The 22,861-nt window shown below is 42.4% G+C and overlaps 3 protein-coding genes across 3 annotated transcripts; 2 read left to right on the top strand and 1 right to left on the bottom strand.

The window, feature by feature from the left end:
- The first annotated feature begins 1,190 nt into the window (after positions 1-1,190).
- Positions 1,191-7,639, top strand: LOC111225775 (endophilin-B1-like). Its single transcript, XM_022750804.1, has 10 exons — positions 1,191-1,494; positions 1,772-1,913; positions 3,813-3,941; positions 4,153-4,286; positions 4,444-4,536; positions 4,726-4,809; positions 4,928-4,951; positions 5,237-5,326; positions 5,704-5,804; positions 6,462-7,639. Exons 1-10 carry the CDS (start codon positions 1,438-1,440, stop codon positions 7,144-7,146), a joined length of 1,539 nt encoding a protein of 512 aa, XP_022606525.1. The 5' UTR covers positions 1,191-1,437; the 3' UTR covers positions 7,147-7,639.
- A 4,406-nt stretch (positions 7,640-12,045) lies between these two features.
- On the top strand, positions 12,046-14,408 carry LOC111226079 (pentraxin-related protein PTX3-like). The gene is made up of 2 exons (XM_022751172.1): positions 12,046-12,258; positions 13,660-14,408. Exons 1-2 carry the CDS (start codon positions 12,129-12,131, stop codon positions 14,301-14,303), a joined length of 774 nt encoding a protein of 257 aa, XP_022606893.1. The 5' UTR covers positions 12,046-12,128; the 3' UTR covers positions 14,304-14,408.
- A 2,054-nt stretch (positions 14,409-16,462) lies between these two features.
- On the bottom strand, positions 16,463-21,706 carry LOC111225887 (solute carrier family 35 member G2-like). The gene is made up of 2 exons (XM_022750928.1): positions 21,343-21,706; positions 16,463-18,083 (listed from the first exon to the last, which is right to left on the bottom strand). Exon 2 carries the CDS (start codon positions 18,055-18,057, stop codon positions 16,696-16,698), a length of 1,362 nt encoding a protein of 453 aa, XP_022606649.1. The 5' UTR covers positions 18,058-18,083; positions 21,343-21,706; the 3' UTR covers positions 16,463-16,695.
- Between the last annotated feature and the right edge of the window lie 1,155 nt (positions 21,707-22,861).

The raw sequence follows: 22,861 nt of genomic DNA, 5'->3' as shown, positions 1-22,861 counted from the left end.
AAGTTTCCTGTTTTCTGGAAACAAAGGATATGTGTTAAATTGCTGTACATTACCAGGTAATAAAGGATATGTTTTTTCTAATTTTATTTGAAAGGTAAATGTGTCTTTCAGAAGGGTTTTTTTCTAATCTCTTAACCCTCCTTAGATTCACTGTAGCAGTCTCACTGGCGGATGATTGCTTTAATCCCCTCTGTGTCTCTCTGTTTCTCTCCTGCACACACCCAGTAGTCCAATCAGCTCACCTTTTTCACACAAGCACCAATTAGAGCTAAGTGCTTCCTCATGAGAGGCGTAAGCGGCTGAAGACAACTCGGTGAGGATACCAGTATGAAGTAAGGGAAGTGGAAATTCTTCAAGTGAGCAATGTTTTTGATGTTCAGTTATGGGTTCAGACACTCAAACGGTCTCTGTTTTTTTGATAATTACTTTTCTCCTTTTTGTCAATGCTTGGCTGCTGTTGCAACTTGCTTTTGGATAGAAGCCATTCGTACTTGTTTCAAATTAAGAGGAGCATTCCAAACAAACACTTATTGGAAACTTGTCTTTTCTGATGATGTCAGTGGGTGACCCTCTTGTCTTTACACTCTGCAGCAAGATTATCTAGGAGCTTTTCTATGGGAAACAACTGACCTGTGAACTATACAATGCTCTGATTATTGATAAAATGTCTGCTTTATTGGCTGACAAAGTAGATGCAGTAAACTTTTGCCAGAACTGTTATTTGTATAAATTGTACTGAATGTGTAGTTGTACTTTGCAGCTAAATTGCGTTTTCTGCGTTTCTTTTTAAATAGTTCATTGGCTTGTGGATATTATGCTTTTATCTTGAAAAATCGCACCCGGAAGTTTAGGGCTATCATCAAGATAAGGACGTCTTCAATCGGATTTTTTTTTCACGGTTAGAGACAGCTTAAGACTATATTTATATTTATTTATATGTATCTATTAAACTGCTCATTAGCAGCAAAACATATCCCTATTTGAAAAATAAAAAAAAAGTTAGGCGTTACATCCAGCATTTGAGGCATCAAAGTAAAATTCTTAACGGTGATAACGGTTCACATAGACAGGTCATTCTTGTGCTCACCGCCCGTTGGTACTACACTGAAAGTCATCCGTTATGGCCAAACCGAGGCTGTAAACCATCAGTAAATACGGCCAGCTTGACAGAGGAAGCACTAAGCATGGCTGGAGAATAAACTGTCAATAGCTCGAGCAAGCAGGTGCTTGCACTTGTGACGGCTTTATGTCCCCGGCTGGTCGGTGTTAACGAACCATAATCTGGCTAACAAGCGAATGGCGGTTAGCGGTTGAGACCATGGCGAGGTATGTTGACTGTTGCTGCTCACTGGGCTTTTTATAGCTAGCTCAGTCCTGCTGGGCCGTTAACAGCTTGTTGGACCATCGGGGGCAGCGCGCGACCTTGGGGACGTTGTCATGGATTTGACGCGGTTGGCTGTGGATGCTGGTCAGTTCATCAACCGGGCTGTTCAGGTAAACGACACCGGCAGGAAAATAAATATAGCTACTGAACAGGGTAGAATTAGCTAACTATTCAATAAACTGTCTTGTGCTCGCGGTTTATTGTTATTAAACAGTCCTGAGATTTTTTTTATCACTCTTAATGATTGTGTTAGGACATTGAGTCCCTCTCATAGCATCAAAATACAATTAATACAATTACAATTCAAATAAATACTACCTCAACAAATAATCAATTAATTTTTTAAGTGGTTGAAGCTTTAATGTTATCCTTTTCATTCCGCTCCAGTACACGGAGGAGAGTATTGGCCAGGCGGACAAGACAGAGTTGGACCCTGGTCTGGAGCAGCTCCTGGCCCTGGCAGACGCCACCAAGACCTGCACGGACAAGATAATCTGCCAGACTGAGGTTTTACTGCAGCCTAACCCCGGTGAGAGAGACTGGCTTGTTTATTTATTCTTTGGTTGTCTTTAGGTCCTGGAAAGAGACTTGAATGCCAATTACAATACGGGATTGTAACAAGTCCTGTGAGCTCAATTTATCAAGGTCTCATTTAAACACAGACAAAAATTATTATTATTTGTATTTTTGATAATTAGTTAATGTAAAAACCTATCACATGAAGCTCAGCTTCCACAGTGACCTCTAATATTTTAGATTATTTACCTTTATTACATTGTGAAAAGGACTATTGTCTGGATGAACCTCTTTTATAAATAAAACTACCTAATATTTATCTGTCATACACTTCTCAGTGGAGAGAAGTCAATAACTAGTATTTATGTATAACTAAGTAAAGGTGTTTGTTTGTATGGCTATGATTTCAATGAGAATATATATCAACTACTTAAAAACAAAATATTTCATACATACGATACCTGTACACTTAGTATGTTGTACTGTGCATGCATGCCTGGACATTTGTCCCGACAAAGACATCTTCACCAAATCAGATTGTTACGGGCACTACCTTCAAGTGAGTACTAGCGATTATGGTTCTCTACATAAAACCACCGAATGATGACTACGAGTCTTTACCTCTGAGGCCCAATATTTCAGCTTTATTTGCTCTCAGACGATAAATACGTCTCCTGTGTGCTCTTCTGTTTGCATTGACTGCAATTGGCCTGTTCAGATGAATCGGCATGGTTATTCTTTTGCCTGTTTGAATCCAATTACCTCAGATAATGGAATTATGAGTGGATGTGGTCTGCAGTCTGTCAAATAACGAGACCATTCAGCTGCCAGAAATAATAATCTCATACATTCTTTTCAGCATCAAGGATATTTTTGCAGGTCATGTCTTGTTTATCTATCGATCCAGGGCTTTTAGTTGCTCTATAGAATCCTTTTTGTTTACCTTAGGTTTACCTAATATGTGTGGGATAGGGAAGGGCCAACAGTTTCCAGGAAGCTGCCTACTGTTTTCAGCAACTGTACAGTTTCCAGCAGTTTTCCTTGCAAAATACAGTATTACATGTGTGCAGAATGTTAAGTAGTGTGTTTAGTGGTATGTTAATATCCTGACACTTGCTTTTGACACTTATCTCAAGGTTAAACTGCGAGGCATTGGTTGTATGTTTAGGTTGCACATTGAAAAGTTACTAACACAGAGTCCTGCAGTATACCACTGTATTCATCCTGTTGCTTCTGTCGGGAGTGAAATCATCAACAAATGCCAATGTGCCAGTAACATTCGCAGCCACACAGGCCTGAAAGCCAACAGAACCACCATCACGTGTGAAAGATGAGGTGGTGGCTGTTTTTTATCCACTCATATTTCTGTTTTTATTTGCATCTTGTGGTGAATTCTCTGAGGTAATGGTCATGAAGTCTTCTCTTGATCGTTGACAAGGAAACATGTATCCCTACATCCTAGAGAGCATTTTGACCTGCTGTGCAGTCATACAGGGGCTTTTCTTCACTATGCAAACGATTTTCTGCTCAGCCACAAGACTTGTGCTTCTTATAGACTACAAGATTGTTGGATATTTTCTAGTTTTCCTGTGAGTGACATTTGAACCCTGGCAGATTGGGCACTGTGTGTTTAAAGGGCTATATCTCCCACACAGTTCTTTCTATACTAATATATTGCTCAAATTAAAGGTGAAATTTGTGGTATGGTATTATTATATTGGTATTATTGCATTTTAAATTCAATGTGCTGAGACACAACAATAAAAAATGAGTAACTGTCTATATACTTACAGTTTGGACTGACAGATTTTTGGAGTCTCCAAGAAAATAGAAAAGACATCTAGACAAATTCGTAGGTGTTTAAACATGTAAACCCTTAAATCTGAATTGACCCCCGAGTCCTGATGAACAGGAGCACGGCTAGAGGACCGGCTGTATGAGCATCTGGATTGGAGCGTCCCATCTCGGCCTCGTGCCCTCGAGGCTCTGGGAGATCAAATGACCCAGGCTGGGCTAGAGATTGGGTCCACCACACCCTATGGTGAGTGTAAATTATTCTGAATGTTCTTGGTCTCTAAGTATTATTTACACATGCATCCATGAATAGTTTGTAGATGCTGGGTTGAAATTATACAAGGAAAAAGAACAATATTTGCATAAACATGTCATATTAGCATTTTTTCATTTACATAGACATGCTGACATGTTGTCGGTATGTTTTCTTTTTAAACTGCAGTATGTTTTGTGTTTAGGAGCCGCACTGCTAAGGTGTGGAGAAGTTCAGAAGCAGCTCAGCGAGGAAGAAAGAAAGTTAGTCCAAAGCACTAACATCCACTTTCTCACCCCTCTGAGGAGTTTCACTGAGGGGGAATTCAGAGCCATACAGGTAAAACAACACACATACACGCCCGTCATCTGCGTAATGTGACACTGATATACCAAGATGTTTTCAGGTCTTGAATCTCTTTCTCCATTCTTTCCATCATTCATGTTTAGTATGTTGTTTATATACCAAAAAAAAGTGTTTGTGTGTTTATTCATAGGATGAGCGCAGGATGTTAGTGAACAAGCGTTTGGACTTGGACATAGCTAAAACTAGGCTGAGGAAAGCCCACGAGGCCGACCGAGAGGCCAGGGTGAGTTGCAGTGATGGCGTCTTGACCTTCACTGATGAAAACATCACCTTTGAATACATATCAGTTTACTTCAGTACATTAATCAGGCCCGGAATGCAAAAACACAACAAAATATTTTTTTCCCCTAATATACAGCTCATATAATATCTTCTTATTTCACCTTCCTGCTCTTTCCTGTCTTTCTGTCAGAACCTGAATGCAAACCCACTGGATGATGACTACTTGTCTCACGTCTCCTACATGTTCAGCTTCCTGCGTGTTAAATGGCTGAAGGTCAGTGGTTGTGTACAGGGACATGCACATGGACAAGCACATGGACAGACATAGCTGAACTTGCTGTTTGGTCACTGAGTACATTACTTGTCTTGCTCTGTTTCTTTACTCCAAACAGGTATGGGCTCAGGAAATCACTCAGGTAAGTTCATATTTATCTTTGTTTATCTATTCCTCAAGTTGTAAAAGAGGGAGACAGTTTTAACACTGCCAATAATTATAAAATTGTATAGAATTGAGTATGGTCCTGATAGCTGCAATAATAGTTTTCTTCCTATTGTTTAGCTCATTCAGACTTAAACCTTTCAGGGCTAATGGGAATTTTTCGGAAACAAAGCTGGTAATTTGTGGACATAATTGGAAAGACTAAAAGGTGTGTGTGTGTGTGTGTGTGTTCGTGTGTGTGTGTGTGTGTGTGTGTGCGCAGGCAGAGATGGAGCTCAGGATCTGTCAGAGTCTGTTCGATCGACAGACAGAAATTACAAGACGGGCCCTGGAGGGAATCAGCAACACTCACGTATGTGCACACAGAGAAAGACAGGAAATAAGATTCTGTCATATTGCTTAAGTCATTTTTGTAACAAATTCCCCATTCCCAGCAAAAATTCTATAGTGTCTTCTGTTTTGGAAAGTAAATAAATTTTTCTGTGGTTTGTCATTCACTATCTCTCAAATAGGAAGATTGTAATTTGTAAAAATCACATCAATAAAGGATGCACATTATGTTCATTTGTTTTTATTTTGTGATCTGTTATTTTTTTAGTTAGTAGCTTTTACCTCTTTCTTTTAAATATTCAGTATTTTTAATTCAGAGCCAAACTGATGTTGTTACATTTGCCTTGTAGTTTATTTGTCTTGTGTTGTGTTTTTTGTTGTTGTTTTTTTTCCTCTCAGACCAACCACATGCGGAGCCTGACTGACTTTGTGGAGGCTCAGGCATGTTTCTTTGACCAGTGCAACCAACATGCTCAGGAGCTTCAGAAACAGGTGGCCAGGTGTGTATTGTCTGGTTTGCACCACCTAAAGATCTGAATCTGAATTGAGAATTGGTGATTGGTTTTTCTTGTTTTTTTTGGGTTTTTTTATACTTTGATTTTATTAGATCTTTTTTTTGACAAGAACAACAACATTGTTGCCCGGCACAGTATTATCAAAATACAATTTGCAGCTGTCCAATTAATCCCATGTACCTCTAATTATTGCAGCTTTGATGAGGTGTTCCTTTATGTGTTGAGGCAGTTTACAAGGCTGTTTAAGTGCATGAAAAGTTGACATATTGGACCATTGACAAAAAGCACTTCCATGGAGTTTTCATTAAGTTTATGGAGGGTTTTGTTTTCTCAGGACAGAAAGGAAATTATTTAAAACTATTTTCAACAGTTCTCCTTTAAATTCAGAAGCCAAATACCACTCTAAAATGTATATAACACAACACAACATCCATTACTTATATTACTTTTATTTAAAACTATAACCCCAGTTGGCAACAGATTGCTGTTAACATGGAGATATCCAACTACAGAGATGCATTTGTAGACGCAACTCGTGACATCTGGTCTCACAAAGGAAACAAGAGTATTGGGAATTCTTTTTTAAAACTAATTCAATTACTGACATCAATGACTTGCTTATGATTTTGTTTCTCCCTGCAGCATTCCAGCTGTCCTCTGCTCCAATAATTGGCAGTCAGCAATTACTAATCAGCCATCAACAAGCAACCATGTAGCAAATGAGCCCATCGGGTTAAATCAGGTCACTCCAATGCCAGTAGTCGTCCATCAACTTCCAGAGTTCGACCAGGACTCGTGGACTGCAAATCCACCAACCGGAACTAAAAAAATAACAACAGCTTCCTCCGCAACCACACAGCCACTGGACCAGACAAACAACAACAATAACAACAGCATCTGCTCAAGTGACAGCCAAGAAATCAGGTACGGTTCAGCAGCCAATCAAGCATTTGATGCCAATCAAGCAAATTCAGATAGTCACTCAGTAGATCAGGTCTCAGCACCAAACAGGACGGCCAGCACATACGTGGCAACTGACAGAACGACTGCTGAATCCCCAGCTTCAAGCCAGACAGAGACATTCAGTTCCACAGCTGCAGTAATCAATGGTGCAGGTAGTGCAGTGCCAACAGCATCCTCTCAGCCTTCACAGCCTAGTGGGACTGTGAATGAGCCTCAGACAGCGAATGCAGTGGCTTGTGAGACCATGACAACCAGTGCTGTGGCTGATGAGCCCCAAACAACTAATGAGATGGCTAATGAGCAGCCCACCATTAATGGAGATGGCCAGGAGTCATCATCCGCCAGTCAGGATGTGGTTCAGTAGAGACTCATATCTGGTGGGGGATGTGATGGCAGGCCAAATCAAGTCTTGACTTTAATGGAGCTTCAGCTGAATTAGACCAGTGGTAACTGACATTGTATATCTGAGAATACAGATACACAATCATTATAACATGTGGTACAGTAAAAAGAAATGTAATTAATCCCATAGGGAAGATGATGTGAAGTGGTTGTAAAAGTGCTTATTTTTCTAAACGTTATGTAGTGCCACAATCATTTTAGCCTTTAGGAATATTCATATATTATTAATGTTGTATGAAAATGATGAATGTTGAGTATCAGTCCTGTCTTGTGGCAGTAGATGTAAAGTTTCCTGGCCTCAGGCTGCAAGTCAAGGCCTGACTGTTATATTTGCAGCGTGTGAGTGCTGTGTGATGTTGATTTCAGTCAATATCTGTCAAACTAAATCTTTATTTTTACATTTAGCAAAGTGAGAACTAACAAAATGAAAGCTAATCAAGCTTTGTGCCAAGTATACTGTGTGTGTGTGTGTGTGTGTGTGTGTGCGCGCGTGCGTGTCTGTGTGTTTGTGTCCATATATATGCACTCTATCACTTGTATTTACAGCTCAGCCAAACCTGTGACACCTTTAAAAAGAGGTGTGTGTGTGTGTACATGTATGTGACTTTCAATGAGTTGAGGTCATTTTCCATATGAAACGTGTCACTTGTGTGCTGGGGAGCCCAGCGAGGTGACAAAACACCAGGCTTAACGGGATCTTTATGCTGTAGCACAGTTCAAAATATTCTCCCTCATACACGCTCTGGGTGTTTCCCCCCGCACATGCTCAAATCACATACTCACTTTAACCCTTTTACCCCCTTAAAGCCCCCATTAGATGAAATGGGTAGAAGTTTCCATGTCCAGATGTTGTTCATTTTCTTCGCGAGGGCAGCCCTGCTCTACTGTGGCGTGGGTCTGCTCTGGGGACCCTGGATGGAAACACACACATTAATGTAGCATTGGCCCTACTGATGTAATCACCCAGTAACTCTGTGCTCTCTGCTTTTGTCCCAATACGTAAACATGTGTGCGAGTTTGGATAGCTACAGTATTCACAATGTAGTTGCAAGTTTTAAACTGCGCGTACATGCAGCCACGACTCATTCACATGTTGTTCGTTGAGCTGGGGTTTTCACTTCATTCATCTGAAAATGTGGAAATAAATATGCAAACTGTGACGTCATGTCAGTCCAAATCAAGTGTGGATTCTAACTATGTTCTCCAGTTGAGGTGTTTCTGTTATTACCTTGTTAAAATCTACAGCTTGCATTCACTCATATACTCTCTCCTACCAGCCAAAACTCTTGACCTAGATTTACACACACACACACACACACAAAATTATTTCCAGGTTGAGGTCTTGATCGGGCTTTCCAGGCCAAGTCTAATAATATTTTACATCTCTCTAATTAACACCATCCTGACACTGAAGCTTGTGGTTAAGCTTGGCTCACTTCATTATTATTAATTGTGTTAACCACATAACACAATAAAGAGTCTTACCGCAACCCCTTAACACGTTTACACACTGAAAAACTACTCCAAAAACGCAAAGTGTGTGTGTGTTTTCCTCCTGCATTTTGCTCCCACATCCTCACCTCTCTCCTGTCAGAGGCTGAACAAACAGATTATATTGATTAAGCGCAGATTGTCTGTTATTGATCTCAGTTAAGTCAGGAGGCCTGAGGTTCAATAACATCATAAATACTTATGTCACGCCACTATATCACACCGCTCCAAATTTTTTAGAGACGCCTCACAGGAGGCACAGTCAGTGCTTGAAGACAGATTAAATTGTGTTTTGTCCCGGCAACTTTTCCTATGACTCAGCCAAAACGAGAATATTCTGCCCCCAGCTTTTTCACGAGTGCTTTTCCACCTCAACGATACAGCGAGTCCTTGTTACATTTCCAACTTATTTTTATCCTTTCCCGTATGCTCCCTGTCCATCAACAGAGACAGCAGCTCTCTGTCTCTCTGTCTCTCTGTCTCTCTCTCTCTCTCTCTCTCTCTCTCTCTCTCTCTCTCTCTCTCTCTCTCTCTCTCTCTCTCTCTCTCTCTCTCTCTCTCTCTCTCTCTCTCCCTCTCTCTCTCTCTCTCTCTCTCTGTGTGGTCTTCACACGATGCTCCCTGTGTGATGCAGGAAGGGGAAGCTGAAATGATGTTCTGCAGACTGGTTGAGATGAGTGAGTTATGAAACCCGATAAAGGGAGTTGGGATGCTTCTAATTATATTTCAGTTGTTTTTCTCCCCCTGGGGGACACAGCCGGATGATCTTTCCATGGATAAGCACAGTATATTGTTTTATGTTCTTATTACTGCTGAAGTTTTTCAAGGGACACCTGCCCAAGACAGCAGTATTAAAAACAATACCTCAGATAGCTGACACTGCTAAATATTAAAGGCGGACTGTAGTTTGGGTGAGAAGATCCAAAGGTAAACTAAACCATATCAACTGCATAGCAATAAGTATTTGCATTAATAATTAAATTATTTATGTAAATAGAAAATGACGTTAGACCAAGCACAAAGCCTTGAGTTACTTTATTTAGTACAGTAAGGCAGTTTGAACTGTGCCTACTGACCAGCTGTAACACCTATAACGTTATCATAAACTAAGACACTCCTCTTAATATCATTAAACATTATCATCTTTCTATTTTCTTGCAATGACTGTATTGTTTGATTATATCTCCATGGTTTCCTCTCCTATATTGGGTACCATTAAAGGGAAACACCCAAGAATACCACACAGTTCTCATAATACTGGCCTGTGTTGGCTCACTTTGCCGATTTAGTGTTAGTGTTGCGGTTTGTTCATCAGTGAAGTCCTGTTGCTGCTTTAAATCAGTGTAAATTCTGCTGACAACACCCACTGTCCCACTTTCCCTGGCACGTCTGGTTTCGTTGGGAAAAACCCAAACAACAGGATCCGTTCTCCCCTAATACTCTGAATTAAATTAGTGCTAATACACAACCCAACTTCAGTCATCTCTATCTGTCTTTTTCCCTTCCCATCTTCCTTTCTGTGTCTGTTATGTTTTCATCTTCCCTTCATCTCTCATCACTCCCTCCCCCTCAGTGCCAGCTGGGAGTGTTTTGTGTGACAGCTAAACTGTAGGTGTGGTGTGCAGGTGGGGGTGGTAAACAGCGTCTGGCGACTGCTGATAAATGTGGCTCCCCTGTCATGGAGTCACATATTGACTTAAATAGAAAGATGACCTAAAAAGAGAAGAAAAAAAAAAGTGGACATGCCTAAGATGAGGCAAAGATGAGAACACCAACTGTTTCTGACATGCATACACATCGAATTTTACACTCCACCTGCAAGTTTTAACTAAATTTTATTGCCTTCCTGACGGGATCCTAATTACTTCAATTTTATGGAACTGAGACAGGGGAAATTCACACACTCATATCGACAGTGTGGAAAAATGATACAAATACCCTCTGGTCTGTACCCTTTCTCACCATGTATCCACCTCTCTGTCTTCATCTCTACCTAACTCTTCCTCTGCAGGTTCTCTATTTTCCTGATATAAACCTGCCAGCTTCCCCTCCAATCAGTCCCTCTGCTGCTTTTATAACCTGTCAGACAGAGAAAATCAGACATAGTTACTGGCAGACATGCTGACGTCTGCAGTTGGGAACTCGGTCTGGAGGTCTGCAGAGAGTAGAAAGGTCAGGGCTTTTCCTATGACCTTGACATGTCCTACTTCTGCTGCTTAACCCCAACACCTGTTGGCCAGAGCGCTCTGTCTTCAAGAAAAAGGTGATTTGGCCACACTAGGAGTTCAATAACATCTCCACTGAATGTCTAATCAACAGTGTAACCAGGCAACCAAATACAATCAAAACTAGAAAGCAAATTTCACTGGGTTGCTTAGCAACTAAATTTAATTCCAACTGATATTCAATATAATCCAGAGTCTGCAATGTTGCAACTTTTTTTTTTTTTTTTTTTTTTTTTTTTTAAGGTTAAGGGATTTGGCGTTGAGACACGGAGCAGCGAGTGACTCTGACTCATCAGTGAAAAGGTTAAAAGGCAGACAGACCTGAGAGAGTGTGGATTGAAACGTCCTGTGGAAACAATGTGTATATGGATGTGAATGACTGAAATTTAAGACTGAAGCTCAACACAGTGGTCTGCTTCTAGAAACAACAAAAAGTACTTATTTGGCAGGATCATTAGATTTGGGTCATTGATAACTACAAAGCAATTTTAAAGAAGATAGAATCAATATAGGTACATATTATGGGTGTGTTTCTATACAAGTATGTGTATATATTTCCAATGTAGTAGATTTGTTTTTCCTTCAGTCTTGCTACTGCAGAATTACTGCGATTTTTTCTACCTTGTTTTGTCTCTGTTTTCTGCATATTCTTAGACTGTTTCATTTCTTTTTCTTATTAAAACTGTGTGTGTGTGTGTGTGTGTGTGTGTGTGTGTGTGTGTGTGTGTGTGTGTGTGTGTGTGTGTGCATTTTAAAGCTCACATAATTTTTTTATTTGTCTGGTTGAGATTTTATTTAGTGTCATTTGTGACATAAATTCAAAGAGGAAGTTCCCTTTACATACATTTAAACCTTTTTTGTTCTGCTTGGTGTTTCTCTCATTCCTCTCCTCCCTCTATCCCTTTTTTTGCCCCTGTTTTCCCAGTGCCCCTGTAATTCCCCCTCTTTCGACATAATGCCCCTATTTCCCACTCAGTTTGACTTTTGACACATTACCTCCACCAAAGCATGACTCACCCAACCTACACAGCACCCCCCATCTCTGTCCCACCCTCCCTAACCTCCTCCCTCCTTCTTCCCCCTTGTTCAGTTTATAAGTCAGCACCCACAACAGTTGGCTCAGTGTGAAGCGTTATACATTTCAGCAAAGGGGTGAATAAGAGAGGAAAGCAAGGTGACAAACACGTCTGTTGTTAACAGTTTCTTTCGTGGTATTCAATGCTCCATCATGCATGTGTTCAGAATCCAGCATGTGCTGTGTGTGCTTGGTTTCGTGGTTGCATCCTTGTGTGTGAACGAGTATGAGGGGAACTATACAGACAACTATGACAATGAGATCTCTCAGGACCAGCAGGAGGGTGAGTTTTGTTTATTTGTCCTTTTGTTGCTTTTGTTTCCAACTTGTTTGAACAGATGGCTCATTGTGAAAAAGAGTGTCCTCAATTGCCATGCCTGATTTAATCATGCCAAATATATTTTTTGTTATGTTTTAAAGATTCATTCAACACAAATTGGATTATTAGTTTTTGAAGGTAATATAGGTGTCCCACAGGGCTTTATTCATGGTCCACTTCCATTATCTTACATACCATATCTGCCAAACCACTTTGTAATGTATACTTCTGTGCAGATGATACCATCTACAGCCACTGTAATTGTACATTACTTATCTATTTTTCGTCTGAGAAAAATGCCCATCTCTGCTCCCAGTTATTATAATGTTAAATATAATTTTAACTCTAGCTGTAACACATGTTCAAACAGAGCTAGGGAAATACAGCTATCATACAGCTTGCAATTTACATTGTATTTTTGTTGAATTAATCAAATATGAATAAAATACTTACTACTTTTACTTAAATGTAGGTAGACACTGTGGAAGGAAACTATGGTGAACAAGGGTGTAACAATTGAGCATTTTAGAGGATTGAAACTACAAGTGAGTGAAACTACAACATACACTGTGATCTGGACATAAAAGCTTGTCAGGGTTCTCCTTTGTACCAACTGTATCACTTGCAGCTTTTGTCAGATGGACATTGTGTGTATTGTACTTTACCCATAAGGAACTATAGGGAATGGTATCCATGCTGTAGTCAGTCCAAAGGGCTACTATTCAACATGTTAAGTCCATTTAAAATATCTTTACTCCATAAATGACGAACAAGTCCCTGATTATTCAGAGATTTCTTCCCCTTTTCTTTGAGTTTCCTACCCCAAAACTACTTTTGCTGCACCCCAGTATTGGAGAGTACCCCTGTCATCATTTTGGAAACGTAATGTTCTTCAATAACACTTCCATCTGAGTTTTGACAGATTTCTCCAAGGCCCCTTTTATTACCTTACTTGGCAGTATATCATGAAATACATGAAACCATCCTTTCTTTTATAGGTTTAGAAGAATATGAGTGTTAACACCATGTGTCCCAAACTTTAACTTGCATTTCCCAGTACTGTATCCTTAGGGAGGTGACCCAAAAATATTAATCTATTTCTCATTTACTCTAAAATGCCCAACAATGCCCGACAATGGCGAACAAGGGAGAAACACCTTGTTCGCCATTGTCTTGTTTTCTTCTACTACATTTAAGTACCAATAGGAACTGGTAAGTATTTTATTGGTACCTGATTCATACTCTGAAGTTACACTGTTACTAGATTAAATAAATAAATTCATATTTTGGTTATATTTGGTATATGTACATTTCAATAACCTTTTAGTTTCATAAGTGATGCATGCCTGTGGTTTCTGTCCACAGGGGAGTCTCCAACCACACCATGCCAGGCTGCTGATTTCTCCCGCTGGGACAAGCTTTTCATCGCTCTGGAGGACTCCCACATGAAGCAGAACATGCTGCTGGAGTCTCTGCAGCAGTGTTGTGGAGGAATGGTCTCTCTCAGGACCCAGGTAGAGAAGCTGGTCAGGGGGCCATGCCAGCAGTGTGTACCCAGCATGGAGTCAGTGTGCAGGGCACAGGCAGAGCAGGCAAGTCTCAGGCTGCAGCGAGGTTTGGTGGAGCTCAGAGAGGAGGAAGCAAAGAGGGAGAGGAGGTTAAACGCTACCTTGCAGATGCTCCTGCACAGTACTCATGAGGAGAATGTCCGGCTGAACCGGCTAGAGGAAAGTAGCAGCCACAGAGTGGTGCCATCGGGACCAGCGGACGGCAGGATGCGACACCAACCAACGCCAAGACCTGGCGGTGTAGGGGCAGCTTTTACTTTGGGGATGAAGCCGTTCCCATCAGTCCTGAAGGAGCAGGAAGTGACTTCACCGCTGGACATGGCCACAATGGAAAGGGCCCTGGTTGCCATAGCAACAGAGCTGCAGAGGGTTCACCTGCAGCTGAGCAGAGTGATAGAGCAGGCAGGAGCATTGAGGACGGACAACAGAGGAAACACATGAATTGCCCAGAGGGACAGAATATTAAAAGATTGGCTGACATCACTCCAGTGATAATGATTTTGCACATATACTTATTTTTAAAGGGATTTTCTTTTTCCTTTTTAATGTGAGCTTGTTTATGTCTTGTAACAATGGATTTAAATGTACCATAAATGTTTTGGGTTCATTATAATGAATAAAAAATTAATTAAACAACCTAATCAGCATCGTGGAAAGGTTTCCTCCCTCCTCCCACACAGTAATCAACTCATTTTCAGAGCTGCAGACTTACTAATGTATGCCTACACTTTTCATTTGTCAGTGCATGCGCTTCACTGCCTCAACGCTTGTGTGTAGTTGTGGTGATGTCTGCAATTACCTACAACCACAAGAGAGTGTGTCAGGGGTTTTTGGATTGTGTTTAATTCTGGGCAGGTCTCTCCTTCTCATTAGCTGCTTTAAGAGTCTGTATATGCTAAGAGACCATGACTTACAATGCTCTGGGTGTTTATGATTTACGAAACCCTGCCAGAGCTATTACACTGCTGGCCATCCCTCCTGCAGCCGTACACACACACACACACACACACACACACACACACACTCATTGTTACAAACCACAAAGAGTCTCATGTTGACGAGGTACTTTCTGTTTATTCTAAAGTTTCTGTGTGATGGCGCTTGATCCCAGATCACTGCTTCATTCATTTATAAAGTATTTATACTTTTGTTTTGTGGTAATAGAAAGAGGTCTAATGAGAGAACAGGAAGATGAGGACAGGACGAAATCAGTGATGGAAGAAATATTCAGATTCTTTACTTTAATAGCTATACCTCAATATAAAAACTCTACATAACATTATCAGTAAAAGAAATGTACCCAAGGTATCAAAAATAAAATTCCCAATATGCAACACCAACATCCCTGTCAATAACATACTATATATTATATTATTTGCAGAATTTTAAGGTTGTAGCTGATCAAGGGGGAGCTAACATCTGATGATTAATATATTTTTAAGTAGTTTATGACAAAACATCACACAACTATAAATTGGTCATAGCTTGTTTACTGCAAAATCTGCAGAGTAATTAGTAATTACAGCTGTTAAATAAACCTTGAGCTTGTACCTCAGTGGTGTGCATTCCACCACCGCGCAAAATATAGCAACAAAGAACATTTGAAACGTATGTGAGTTTAATTAGGCCAGCGCACTGACATCACACAAGTGCTTTGACTAATGAAAGACTTACAACCATGGCATGAATGTATACGTATGCTCACGGCTATGTATATGTGTGTATGTATGTGTGTGTGTGTGCATGCACCTTTCCTTATAAATCTGCAGCTGGGTGGAGAACTGCTGCCAAGATCTGAAGTTTTTTTTTTTTTTTTCCCCGGCCTTCTTTCTTTAAATGTCACAACCAACACGATGCAGAGGGGTGTCGTGGAGTAACAAGGATAGTAGTATATACAGACTCCTCACTACACCTGTTTCACCATGATATCCACACTGGTACGCTCAATGCGGGGGCACTTGTTTTCATTAAAAAGGCTCCATCTGTGCAATGTGTGTGGGGATTTCAGTGAATGGAAGCTTTGTCATGTTTTCAATCATTTTTAATGGAGAGAAAAGGTGACAAAGAGGGAGAAAAGGGAAAGATGGAGGCTAATGAGGAGGAAAATAGAGGAGGATAGACCCAGGAAGGAGAGTGCCAGTGGTTACGTGCCTGACAGACCATTATTAGACATAATGACTGACTGCTCCCCACACATAGCACAGTGTTTTTATCAGCCAGCTGTCCTGACACAGCACAATAAGCAGCTGCCATCAGATCAGCCTCGCCTTCTGCCCTGGCTTCCGTTCGTTCCGCTCCTTCCCTTTCATCTCGGTTTCGTCATCTGCCATCACTCTCCTTCCTCCCCTGCTTCTTATCTGTATGCCAATCCCATCATCTTCTCTCTCTCTAGCCCCATTTATCTTCTTCTGATTGTGTGTCTCGCTGCTCTCCCTTGCCTCACATCTCTTGTTTTTCCTCTGCAGCCAGCAGCCAAATAGATGGCATCAATCCTTGGCCGACCCTCAGCTGGCTGGTAAGAGTGACTGACATTATACTCCTGTAAAATGTCGCCAATATCCACACACACACACACACACACACACACTTAATAAGGCGAGATCTTGATTACAAGTGGCTTCAGGAATGCATTGTGGTCATCAGAGAGATTTTAATGTCACATCACATAGTCACCATAACAGACAACACAATATTGGCACTTTCCCAAAAGCAAAGAGGACAATACAAAATAGATAACGCTCCAATAAACATTCAGCAGTCTCTTATGTACACTGGAACCAATCTCATGGAGGAGGGAGTGAGCGGGAGAGAAAGTGGAGGTGAGAAGAGGTGTCTATTTGATGGGTGAGTCCAGAATCTCTTCATACTCTTCCCTTTGGCGCCGCCCGCCCCCTCGAGAGGGGAGCAGCTTCATCGCCACCAGCCAACCGACGCTCAGTATGACCATCACGCTCCCGACGACATCAGGCGCAGTGGGAACCAGCGGCAGCACGATCAGATGCAGGAGCATGGCGATAGGTATCTCCAGGCTCTGAGAGGCGGACACCAGAGCCGGGTGGAGGCGTGTGAGGGCGTGCGTCATCCCCAGGAAGGCTGCTACCGAGCAGGTGACCAGGCCCAGGACCAAGCCCCAAGCTGTGGCGCTCGTAGGCCAGGACCAGCCCTCCTGGAGCAGAGCCAAGGAGGCTGGGGCGAGCAGGCAGCCCGTCCAGCTTACTGTGAACAAAGCTGTTCCAACTCCCACCCTCTCCTTCAGCGAACGATACCCGACCAGCGCCAGGGCCATCCACAGTCCCGCAAGCGCCGAGAGAGACCAGCCGAAAGCACCCCTCCAGAACACAACCGGGTCTGTTGGTCGGTCTGAGTTGCTCTCATCCACTGTGGGAAGTAACAGAAGCCCCAAACCACACAGCCCTGCACCTATGGTGATCCCGTCAGCCAATCCCAGCCTCTCCTCCAGGAGCAGGAAGGCCAAGGTCGCTGACAGCGCTGTAGTCGCCAGGCGCCAGGTCGTCGTGGCGTTTCCGGGAGAGACGAAGGTTAGGGATGAGTAGGCGCAGCAGAGGGAAAGTGAGTAGGCGATGCCATAGCAGAGCAGACGTAGACGATGGCCCTCTGGTCCGAAAGGGTTCTCCCCCCTGTGCAGTGGTACAGCCACAGAGAGGAGCTGGACGACGGATCGAACTAAGAGTAGAAAGAGGGGGCCGAGGCTGAAGCGTTCAGAAGCCAGGCGGGTCAGGACGATCAGACAGCCGTGAGCCAGCGCGGCACCCAGCAGCCCCACCCAGGTGAGCCGAGACGCAGACACAGACGCCTCCCCAAAACTGGCCAGCTGTTCCCCTACCCCTTTCCCAGAACCCTTTGCTGTCTTGGCTGCCCCCTCGCCTCCATCTCCTCCCACGGCAGCCTGAGCTTTCGGGGCTGTATCCTTGTCTTTGTCTCTGGAACCAAACAGAGTCAGAGGCCACCTCCTGGTCTCCGTCAGCTGTTTCCTGTCTGACGTCTCCACGAGGAAGGAGCCAAAGTCCTCAAAAGACGGGGCGTCGTCGTAGCCGTCGTCCCCGGGCTGAGGGAAGTGCGTGTGCACTCCAGGTTGAGGGGAGTATGGGGCGTGCGTGGCGTATTTGGCTGTGACGGTGTGAGGGTGGATCTTGACTCTCTTCTTTGAGCTGCCCAGGAGGTGAGTGGACTCCATTTTGAAACTTCAGAGAAGACAGACACCTGCGAGGAAACCAAAATGCACTTTTAGAGCCACATTCAATTTATATTTTACACCAACACACACACACACACATACACACACACACACACACAAATCCTCCCTCCCCGTGTGTGATATCTCATATATCTTTAATTTCCAAGATAATTATAGCAGTGACACATCTTCCCATGTGCCCCACGTGTTTGGCAGCGAATGTACGTAAGCTGTGCCCTTCTGAGCAACCGCCAGTTCAAGAGTTTGTTTTCTTTCTGTGTGATGAGAGTTGACATTAAGTCCATATCAGCAGGACCATAAAGAACCGTAATAGCATATTAGCAATGCAAATTATCCCGCCTTTTAGTCTTCCAATATAACATGACCTTGATTTTATGTAAAAGATTTTATCTTTTACATAAAAAACAGGTACAATATATGAATCCCATGTCCCATCTATGTACGAATCCTATGTCCCCAACATACCCATCTCAACCCCCCCCACCCCACCCCCACCCCTCCCCTCTTTCATCCTCATCTCTTTAACTCTTCTCCTCAAGGTGCTGCTCCACAGATGACTAACTTATAACTGACGTAGTAAAAGCTCTCTGCAGCAGAACAATACGGCCATGCAGGTTGCTACAGCGGCGCACTGCTGCATTTCTGGCTGTACAACACTCAGCAGTGCACTGGTTACCGTGGGAATGGGGGGGGTACTTTCACATGACATAATGTTTATCCACTCAAAAGCATGGGGTTCAATAAACAATGTTTAAACAGGATTAAATAAATAAAATTGACCCATAAATAAAGTGACTTTTTGCTGAGATGTATTCATCTATGAATGAAGAATTTCCCAAGTTTATTATTGCTATAGCTCTTCAATCAGTCTCAGCCAGCCCATTTTAAAAAAGGGATTTGTGAGATAGATTATATACAATATAAAATATACAAATAGACTAAATAAAGTACGAAAGCAGGGACCTACAGCGATACTATGTCCCAATGATGCTTACATGCAGATTTTGAAATGAAATGAAATTTGAAATGCAAATAGCATAAATTGCAGCTCCATGCGATTTTTTGCACCTCCTGCAATTTGGATATTGCACTTGACCATATAGCGATTATATTTCAATTCCTACAAGATTTTCACATGTTCCAGCACATGTGCATATATGGAGTTTGTTTTGATTAGTGAAACCTATCAAAATGAGCGAGAGGAAAATGATCTCATACGTGAAACTGGCTGCTGAGTAGAAATGTACTAAAAATACAAAAAAATTAAGAATTAAAAAATAACATCACAGACACAAGTATGGGGTGATATGGATAAAATCTTCAATCATGGTAAAAGTAGTAAGTAATAACTAAATAGGAATGTCTGTTTTTATCATGGCACACATACTGCCATAAAGCAGTCCTGCACATTGATCGTCCACAATGACCTAATAACTACCAGTAACTACCACTGTATAAACAGTCTGGCAAAAACTCAGTTGAACACAGCATGCTTCGTTCTATTTCTTAGTAATATCATCATATCACCCAACCCTCACAATCATCACACATGTATGACAGATGTGCGTCTGCTCAGGTTGTAAAGACATCATTGCAGTTTTCTTGTATTTGACTGATCAGGTCCGGGTGAACGATCTGACTGCAGCAGTCTCTGTGGCTGAGGCTTTGAGGCCTTTGCTCTCTCCGGAGATGTGAAGTATTCCCACTTTTGAGCCTGAACTGCCCCGTTACAAATTACAACAGTTAAGGAGTGTGAGTGCTGTTTGCCGTGTGCTCCTCTGTGGTTAATGGCAGGCGCTCATTAATTATTAAATATAAAATAGGTTGCAATTACCTTTGCTTTGAAAATATGGATTTCTGAGGAAATTCTACTGAAGGTGAACTATTCTTTCAACCACTGAGCCTCAGTTCCTCCAAATACGCCCTGTACTGCTCTGAATTCAGTCACAAACTGTAGGTTCATGATTTCACAACTTCACAGCTCCCTGGATGAAGTTGTTAAAACATAGCCACTGGCATGAGGTTACACGCTAATGACATTTGAGAGGATCTCGTCATCTACTCCCAGCAAAGGTTGCGTGAAATCTGATCAGCTGCTCTTTGAAAACACAAAGGGCAAAAAAAAAAAAAAAAAAAAAAATCATCTCATCGGATCAGGATGTTCCTGTCTGACTCTTCTCTTCTCAGTCTGTTAAATTTACTGTTGTGGATGATGCATCCTGCCTCTGCAATGCTGCTACCGCTGCTGCTGCCGCTGCTGCTTCTCCTCTCCAAAGCTTGTTTCACACCTTACACAACCCAAAAGTGAGCCGCCACAACCGAGCACACCAGACCTTCACAGTGTGAGGACGGCAGGAGATAAATCTCCAGAAGAGTGAGGATGCTCTCACTGTAAACTGTCCTCCTGGAGTATTTACTTGCATCCTCTACCATATTATATTTACATGACTTTAAAAGCAATAACATCTTTCATATTGCCTATTAACATGCCAGTCACTTTATGAATGGTACTCCTACTGTTAATAATTGAACAGTCTGGAGGCATTATAGAGCTGTCAGTGCTTATATATTTAAACTAAGACTGATCAGAGCTAATATACTGCATAATATGTTATTATAGAGGTGAAAATGTGTGTGTTTGTCTTGCTTCAGGGTTGTTGCATGTTATTATGTAAATGCATGTGCAGGCTGTGTTTCAGTGAGTGGGTGTATGTGTCTGTGTGTGGAGGGAGATGTTATTCTCAAGGTTATCTAGGTTCCTCCGTGATGCGCCCCTGTGACGCCAGCGGGTTGAAAACACACACTCACACACGCACATGCGCGCGCACACACACATGGAGAAACACAGAAAGGTTTAGCTGCACGTGTTGAACCGCATTTAGATTCAATTAAATAGTCGTTTTTATATCATTGGACATCACATCCCTGCTTCTTCCGTCTCCAAGGTTGACGGTTCGATCGCCAGCCCCCTGACAGACTGAGAGGTTGTGTTAGCTTCTATCAAAAGGCTTGTGTGCAAGTATGATGTTGTACCCTACAATGACAGCCCGACCCGTGACCCATGACGAATTCTTGAATGGGGAGAAGCGCGCACTCGCTCACACTCCTGCGCCCTCGGACTGGCACACGTACGGCAGCTGGATCAATGAGACCACAGACTGGTTTCCCAATTAGTGACCTGCTGTCATTTGGTGTTTTTGCATATTTCGGTCAAATCAATAATCCGCCAGTTGTGTTGTTCATATCCTAAAGTCATAAACTCACCTGCTTGCCCGCAGACCAGCGGATGATCCCACCGGGTTGAACGTCACTCTCGCTCAGCCTCAGTCATTTACAGAGCATCTCCAACGCTCCATCACCTCATCTTGGCCAAACGCTCTCCTGCTTCTTTTTAAACCTCTCCTCCTTTTTCTTTTTTTTCCCTCTTTCTCCTGCGGCAGGCAGTCGGGAGTGTTCCTCAAGGGCACCGCGGCACGCCTCGCGCCTCAGCCCGGCCGGACCCGACACCTGCGGTCACCTCACTCCCCACTCCGCTGGAGGTTTTTTTTATTTTATTTATGGCGACCGTCTGCCCGCCTGTCACACACTGAGCACTGATACAGATGCTCCTCCAGAGCTTGGCCAAAGAGAGGGAGAGACGGAGAGAGAGGGAGAGAAGTCATCATGACGTCTGAGCATGCGTGGCAACCAGTGAACACCAGCACTTATCAGTGTATGTTATCTTATGTCATTCCACTCTCTCTCTCTCCTCTCTCTCTCCGTGTGCGTGCGTGCGTGCGTGCGTGCACAGTAGCACTGTCTGTGATGAGCAAAGACTGGGAGATCAAGACATCAAAAGACTTTCTTGAGGCCTTTTTAGAATGTGTTTTCTTTAACTATAACCTTTTTTTTTTACCATTTAAACATTTTACTTTGACAAATACTAATAATCATGTAGAGTTGCACTCTACTAGCACCTATGGGTACTATAGAAAAACAATTAAAGCATGTGATTGATGACTATAGTGTATACAATATATATTATTGTAGTAGTGGTTACTATGTTTGACTGTAGTTACAAAAATCTTCCAACATTTTTAAAAACTCGGTTGCAACTTAAGTAAAACTTTAGCTGCTCATAGTTTTCCATCCCATAATAAGCCTACACAGCGTAGTGTGGCGGTGTGGAGGCTCGAGCATGCAGGGCAACAACCTCATTAGTTATATAAAAAATGATCATTTAACCAGCTCATGCCCTTGTGTTGATGTTGCAGTAAAATGCTCAACACCTGTGGTTTTCCGTCACATAACAACCAGCTTCATCTATCTCCCAGCAACAGGCAAGAACTGGCTCTGACACTGCACCACTGGTGCCTTATGGTCATAAACCACCAGGTCTCCCTCGCTCTAAACGCTCCTCTCTGAGTGTTTTTCTGTTTCTACTTTGAGTGCGCGGCTTCAAAATTCACTGTAACTTATAAAGACTGAACTCACAACCTCAAAACTTTCAGGCTGTCCTTTAACAGTGTGAACTATTTGACCAGAAAAACGTGAGCTTCATTTCTTACAACTTCGGATTCTTCCCTCCGGACATTGGACTTCACAGTTTAGAAAGCATCACGATGATCGAACCCTTGACCTCAAAACTTCTAAATAGTCTTCTGACTTCACAAGCCTCATCAAAAACAAAGCTCAGAACTTCCTCTGGCATGCTGAGCTACTTACTTAAGGACTATTGCTCTTTTTCTTTCAGCTTTCCTCTCTGGCTTTCGGGTGCTGTCCAAAGGAAAAGTTGGCTGCACCT

This window comes from Seriola dumerili, unplaced genomic scaffold (assembly GCF_002260705.1).
Source record: "Seriola dumerili isolate Sdu_G_001 unplaced genomic scaffold, Sdu_1.0 BDQW01000149.1, whole genome shotgun sequence".
NCBI lineage: Eukaryota > Metazoa > Chordata > Actinopteri > Carangiformes > Carangidae > Seriola > Seriola dumerili.
Note: the sequence above shows the minus strand (reverse complement) of the source record. Positions and strands in the feature narration are given on the sequence as shown.

Excerpts from the sequence above, each read along its gene's own strand:
- LOC111225887 (XM_022750928.1), bottom strand. The coding sequence starts at position 18,057 with ATGGAGTCCACTCACCTCCTGGGCAGCTCAAAGAAGAGAGTCAAGATC.
- LOC111226079 (XM_022751172.1), top strand. The coding sequence starts at position 12,129 with ATGCATGTGTTCAGAATCCAGCATGTGCTGTGTGTGCTTGGTTTCGTG. Across the intron at positions 12,259-13,659 it reads CTCTCAGGACCAGCAGGAGG|GGGAGTCTCCAACCACACCA; the intron begins GTGAGTTTTGTT and ends TTCTGTCCACAG.
- LOC111225775 (XM_022750804.1), top strand. The coding sequence starts at position 1,438 with ATGGATTTGACGCGGTTGGCTGTGGATGCTGGTCAGTTCATCAACCGG. Across the intron at positions 1,495-1,771 it reads TCATCAACCGGGCTGTTCAG|TACACGGAGGAGAGTATTGG; the intron begins GTAAACGACACC and ends ATTCCGCTCCAG. Across the intron at positions 5,327-5,703 it reads AGGGAATCAGCAACACTCAC|ACCAACCACATGCGGAGCCT; the intron begins GTATGTGCACAC and ends TTTTCCTCTCAG.